This window comes from Alligator sinensis, unplaced genomic scaffold (assembly GCF_000455745.1).
Source record: "Alligator sinensis unplaced genomic scaffold, ASM45574v1 scaffold925_1, whole genome shotgun sequence".
NCBI classification, from domain to species: Eukaryota; Metazoa; Chordata; order Crocodylia; family Alligatoridae; genus Alligator; species Alligator sinensis.
In genome coordinates this window covers 41,498-48,235 of record NW_005843152.1, presented here as the reverse complement: position 1 = coordinate 48,235, position 6,738 = coordinate 41,498, and the positions used below count along the sequence as shown (strand labels likewise).

The window sequence follows — 6,738 nt, the reverse complement described above, 5'->3', positions numbered from 1 at the left end:
GACTGCTTGTGGGGAGAACCAAGTCTGGAGAGACCTGACTGGAACCGGTGTGGCTGGGTGAGCACAGCAGAGCCGGGGGGACTGCCAGAGTCTGCCCTAGTTTCCCTGAGGGGTGAGGGGCCCCAGGGGCAGGCAAAGCTCAGGAAGGGGCTGCATTTGCCAGGGCTGTGAGGCTGTGTGGGGCAGGAGGGTTGCTACAGCCTGCAGCCCAGACACTGCTCCCAGCAGAACCAGGGAAGGGGGCAAAGGCAGGGGAAGGCTGTCTTGCAAGAACTGCAGAGGAGCTGCTGCTTGCTGCCTGGAGACCCCAGGAGCACGGAGACGGACACCAGTGCCAGGGACCACGTGCAGGGACACAGACAGTCCTGCTCCCTGAGATACCCCGCCAGGGGCAGTGTACACGGGATCCCCAGTACACCGTGTGCAAGTGAGAGACTGTGTAAATAAGTTCTTAAGGGTTTATTAGGCAGTATATCCATGTGCTTATTTAATGATTATTTGTTATGATGTAATAATTAAATCTTGTAAATAGTTTTAGAACTGTCTGCAAGGGTGCTTGATTGTAAGGGGAGGCTCTCCGCTCGGGGGCACTGCAGCAGCTTCCCAGGGGGGTTGGGCAGGGCTACTGGCTACCGGGTACCCCAGGATCCCATTATTCAGGTGAGGGCGCATGTAGTGTCGTGCCCAGAGTTACATGAGTAAATACGGACTGGCCCCCGTTGCATTATTCCTAGTGGAGTTGTAGGCATGCACCAGGTATGCGATGTGCTGGCTCCATGCGGCCTTCTGTTCCTGCTGGAGGGTACCCAGCATGTTCAAGAGAGTGTGATTGAAGCGCTCAGGTTGGGGATCCCTTTGGGGGTGGTATGGTGTAGTCCTAGATTTGTGTATGCCAGCACTGTCAGTACTTCACGCAACAACCGGCTCTCAAATTCTCACCCCTGATCAGAGTGGATTCTTGCAGGCAGCCCAAACACGGAGAAGTACTTTTCCCACAGCACTTTGGCAACTGTTCTTGCTGTTTGATCTTGCATAGGGAAGGCCTGGGCATATCGGGTAAAGTGGTCTGTCACAACCAGCACATTCCCCTTTCAGTGCCCCTCCCCTTCTATGGCTAGGAAATCCATGCACACGAACTCCATGGGTTTTGACCTCTGGATGGTGTGTAGATAGGCAGTTCGAGTGGGCAGGGTCTTCCTCTGCACACACCGATCACAGTTTGAGCATTTAGTCCTTACATCTTCAGCCATTTTGGGCCAAAAGAACCACTCATGGGCTAGTGCCAGGGTGTGCTCCACTCCCATGTGTCCAAAGTCATCATGCAAGGCCCGTAACGCAAGGGTCTTATACTTCTGAAGGAGGACCAGCTGCCAATATTTCCGTCCTTCTGGGTCCTGCACCTCCCGATATAGCACTCCATCAAACAAGCGAAGCCTTTCCCACTCCTTCAACAGGAGGTAGGCTGCTGGGGTAGCATTATTAAAGGGTCGTGGGCCAGGTATTCCCTGATCTCTGGGCACACAGCACCTCTCGCACATCTGGGTCCTGTTCTTGCACTGTCCGCCATTTCGTGGCCATGACCTGGGGCAATGAAGAGGGAGTCAGCGTGGTGTACTGAACCCACAGGGGATTTTCAGTAATAAAAAATTTGCTGTTTGAAAACTGTCTGAATATCGACGTCATTTTCCCTGAAGCAGATTAGGATCCGGCACTGTTTGAAAGTTAGACTTTCTAGGGCAGGGGTGGGCAATTATTTGGGCCTGTGGACTCCATACGGAGTTTTGCTGAGCTGTTGCAGGCTGGGTCAGCAGCTCTCTCCCCCCCACACAATAGCTCACCAAAGTCCCTATGTGTGATGGGGCTGCGGGCTGGCAGGGAGCAGGATGGGCCTGCGAGGTCAGGATCACAGGGTGGGGTCACAGGGTGGTGACAGCCCAGGGCTGGCGCCTAGGGCAGATCCGCAATCTGCTGCCCACATACCTGTGCGATGGGCACAGTTTCCACTGGCAGGGGCATGCAGGGAGCAGATTGAAGCTCTGTCCTATCCCCATACTGTCATTATGCCAAGATCCTGGCTGTGCATGCAACTCCCCACCCAATTCTTGGCTGGATTCCATAGAGGCTCTGGGATCATGGGGTGGTGACAGCCTGGGGCCAGGGCAGACTCATGATGCACTCCCTACATGTCCCTGCCTGTAGAACTGGGGTTCTGCTTCAGCTCTGGTCCACACCCTGTGCTGTCACCACCCTGCAATCCCAGGGTTTCCATGGAGACTGCAAGGAGCTGTGTGGGCAGGGTGTGTGGTCGGGCAGGGACCTGCATTCGAGGCCGGGGCTAGGGCTGGGCCAAGTTCTTGGGGTGGTGACAGCATGGAGCTGGGGCAGAGCCCCTGTCTCTACTCCAAGATCCCGGGGTCTCCCCAGCCCCACCCACACCTTTTACTCCCGGACACTACTCTCCACCAGACCACTGCCCCATCCCAGCCATCCAGCCATGCACCCTGTCTGTGTGGGTTGCACTCCCAGCGGTAGGTGTGTGGTGGACAGGATGGGGTGCACAGGCAGTGGGTCTGGGTCTGGTAGCAGCAGCCAGAAGGAACCACCATGATTGGGGCTCCTGGGAAATGGAGTCCAGTTGCTATAATGCCCCAGCCCTGCTGCGCACCTCGGGGTAGCAGGGCCAGCCACGTGCCCCTTATCCCAGGCTGCCCCTCGGGCTGAACAAACTATCTCAGTGAGCTGAACCCAGCCTGTGGGCTGTATTTTGCTCACCCCTGTTCTAGGATGATCACAGTGGGCACATCTACATGAGATATTTACTTTGGAGCTGCCTAATAACCTCTACAGTAAAGTCTCAATGTCTACACATGCGGCCCTATTAGGTCACAGTAAACTAATTAACTCCACCACAGGTTAGTAATTGTAAATACAAGTAGTATCTGAGGCAGAGTTCTTTACTCCACAGCAATGCACATGTAGATGCTGACAGGTCTGGCTGGCGCATGAAGGTGCTTCAGTACAGGGCTACCTGCTGGCTCTAGCCTTGCACTGAAGCATCCTCATGCCCCAGCCACCCCCTCTGCAGCACATTAAGCTGGATTGGAGCAGCTCTGGCCTGGCAGGATCACCACCCTGTTCCCTTCCCCCCCAACCTCCCAACCGCCCAAGTCTTCTGCCAGCTGGGGCTGCTCTATCCTGCCTTAACTTGCTACGATCCTGGGCACATATGAAGACACAGAGTCCAGGAGCAATAAACTCTAGCACGATGTGTCCCAGGGTTTATTGCTTTGCATTAATTTTATGTGTAGTTGTCCCAGCATATTGCAAGAAGACTGCAGCCCAAGGTCCTAGTGAGGACTTCCTCCCTGCAAGAGAGTTGGTGGCTAGAGACACATGAGTAGGGTGCTTTTGAGGAGGTTGTGAAGGGGATAGAAGAAGTTCACTCAGAAAATGTAACATATTAAGTACAGAAATAGTGCTGCAGCTTTACACACTTTTCTTCCTCTTTTTTAATTGAAGGTGTAGAGGCCAATACGACTAATGATAGAATTGTAGAGTAGTAACTGCTGATTCATTACAAATCCATGTTTCAAAGATTCTTGGGTAAATACATTTTGGAAAGAAGTAGTAGAAAATGAGTTTCTACTGGATTGAGGAATAATATTCAAGTTAAGCCTCCAAAGATTAGTGCTCTCATTAGCAACAACAGATGAGAAGAAAAATTCAAGAAAAGAACATACCTACTACACAGGGAACTGAAAATCAGAGGAAAAACTCCCACCAATATCAATGGGAGCAGAATCTGTCCATTTTAGCACTATGATTACTTCAGAAGTAGAAAAATAACTAAGGAATATCTCTGAATGACATACAGATGAACACCAGCATTCTTACCTGTATATTTCCAATTATCTTGTCATCTTCTGGTAAATGGGGGTTAATTGCAATAACAATGTCCTCATAGCCACCGTTTTTCAGCCATACCATAGAACCTCTCACCACAAGCAGTAGTTGAAATGACACTAAAAGAATCATACTCTTAAACACCATCACCGTTTGTCTCTCTCTCCACATTTCTTGGTTAGAAAAATTATGGAACTGCAGGACTATTTATACTATCATGTCTGTTCACAAAAAGTCAACACATGTTATAACATGTCTCTGATTTTGAATTCGAAGTACGGAATTGTTATTGAACATATTTGCTTAAATGTTAACTTCCTGGAGCATTTTCTTAGAATTGGGATAATCTTGGAACATTCCACTTATAGTGTTAACCCTCCATGCCACAGGTTGGGACTTGCCTGTGGAGCTGTATTATTTGTTCAATGTGGTTCCCTACAAGTCCAGGAACCTGGCAGTAGGGGAGCAATAGCAGAATTAGTGCTTCCAGAGCCACAGCTATCATTGCTTCCACTGAATCTAGCACATGGGGTCATACTAGTGTGTGGGGCTGCACCATGGCCAGATCTGGCATGGGAGGTCATGCTGGATTGCACCTGTGGGCTGACCCTGTATTCTTAAGAAATGTATATAAGATAAGTTTAATGGACTAATGTTGGAAATGAATGCATGGGGACAGAGAGAGGAGGTGGGTTAGGGTTCTGTGTTTTGCTGTGGTATACAGCTAGCTGTATTCCCACTAGCAGGTTTGTGCAGAGGTATAGCGAGCTCACAGAGTGCTGGAGGGGAAGAGGGGTGCCATAGGGGTATACCAAGCATTGTAGACTGAGGTGAGGGAATGTGGATGAAAAGAAGACTTACCTTCCCAGGCTACTTCTACTGTTACTATAGCAGCAGGAGCTCCACTCAGGCCACAGGAGCCCCATAGCAAGGCTTCCTGGGAGCTGACACTGGTCCCTGCCATTCACTCTCCCATAGTATGTACATATTGGGTGCAATGCTGTGCCTACTCTGGCAAAGGCTCCCCAGGGTGAAGAGATCATCATCCTATTTGCTCCACACACTCCCACTCCCTAGATAGTGCTTGTTATGGTGCTTCCCTGCCTAGCTCCTGTGGCCGGGCAGGGGAAGCTCTGAACAGAGTTATCCCTGCCATGGCAAAGACTCCTAGGGGTGGGATTCTGGTGCCATCTCCTAGCCAATGCTCTCATTAACTTCTCAGATAGGTTTCTGCTCTGCATAGGATTTGTTTACAGGTTTCAATGGACCTTTAGTTATAACAAGTTATTTGGATTTGCATACTGTCCTGTTGTGGTGATTAAAATAGTGGCTGCTTTTACACCCCCAGGCTAGGTACAGACATTCAAAAAGCCTGACATGGAATCCATCTAATTTACACAGTGTTCTGTAAGTGGCATAGTTTAGATTGGCAGTGAACAGAACAGGTATTCGCCCTTTGGTTTCGGGGGAGGGTAGGATCTTAGACCAGGTTCTACTACCTTTAAACCAGTCTGTGTGTGCCAGACTTCTTATACTGGTAAAAATGTAATATCTGTACCTGGCCCCAAAGTGTGATAGAAATTGAAAAGCACAAAACCTATTGTAGGCCAACACCCTGTTCAGTGATTGTGGCACTCCATCCTGAGAGGTGTTTATACAATATTATACATCCCTCTAGGATGCAGCTGTAATGCAGCTGTCTTTAAACACCATTTTATGTTTGATTCATCACTGACACCCATACTAACCTTCCTGTTCTAATTGCCTATAAACTCCTTTAGATTAGTTGCTGCCTGAAGCTGCTGAGGAAGAGGAAAATAGAATAGTTAAGAGAAATATAGAAAATCAGCGAAAGTCAAGAGAAAAAGAAAGGGGCTGGAAACCCTGCTCAGTCCTGAGAAGCAGAAAACTTCTGCACAAGCTCAGAAGAGCAGATAATGATGAATGTCCAAAGAGCTGATCAGTTTAAAAGCAATACAGTTTCTAATGATGTGGGTTTTCCTTCTTAAACACCATCACCGTTTGTCTCTCTCTCCACATTTCTTGGTTAGAAAAATTATGGAACTGCAGGACTATTTATACTATCATGTCTGTTCACAAAAAGTCAACACATGTTATAACATGTCTCTGATTTTGAATTCGAAGTACGGAATTGTTATTGAACATATTTGCTTAAATGTTAACTTCCTGGAGCATTTTCTTAGAATTGGGATAATCTTGGAACATTCCACTTATAGTGTTAACCCTCCATGCCACAGGTTGGGACTTGCCTGTGGAGCTGTATTATTTGTTCAATGTGGTTCCCTACAAGTCCAGGAACCTGGCAGTAGGGGAGCAATAGCAGAATTAGTGCTTCCAGAGCCACAGCTATCATTGCTTCCACTGAATCTAGCACATGGGGTCATACTAGTGTGTGGGGCTGCACCATGGCCAGATCTGGCATGGGAGGTCATGCTGGATTGCACCTGTGGGCTGACCCTGTATTCTTAAGAAATGTATATAAGATAAGTTTAATGGACTAATGTTGGAAATGAATGCATGGGGACAGAGAGAGGAGGTGGGTTAGGGTTCTGTGTTTTGCTGTGGTATACAGCTAGCTGTATTCCCACTAGCAGGTTTGTGCAGAGGTATAGCGAGCTCACAGAGTGCTGGAGGGGAAGAGGGGTGCCATAGGGGTATACCAAGCATTGTAGACTGAGGTGAGGGAATGTGGATGAAAAGAAGACTTACCTTCCCAGGCTACTTCTACTGTTACTATAGCAGCAGGAGCTCCACTCAGGCCACAGGAGCCCCATAGCAAGGCTTCCTGGGAGCTGAACCTGGTCCCTGCCATTC

The 6,738-nt window shown here is 49.0% G+C and overlaps 1 protein-coding gene across 1 annotated transcript in view; it reads right to left on the bottom strand.

Moving 5' to 3' along the window:
- Positions 1-4,074, bottom strand: part of LOC102372199 (calcium-activated chloride channel regulator 1-like) — a 29,199-nt gene extending 25,125 nt beyond the window's left edge. Inside the window, 1 exon segment of the mRNA XM_025194049.1 lies at positions 3,895-4,074. Coding sequence (XP_025049834.1) covers positions 3,895-4,074 — 180 coding nt within the window.
- Positions 4,075-6,738: the final 2,664 nt, after the last annotated feature.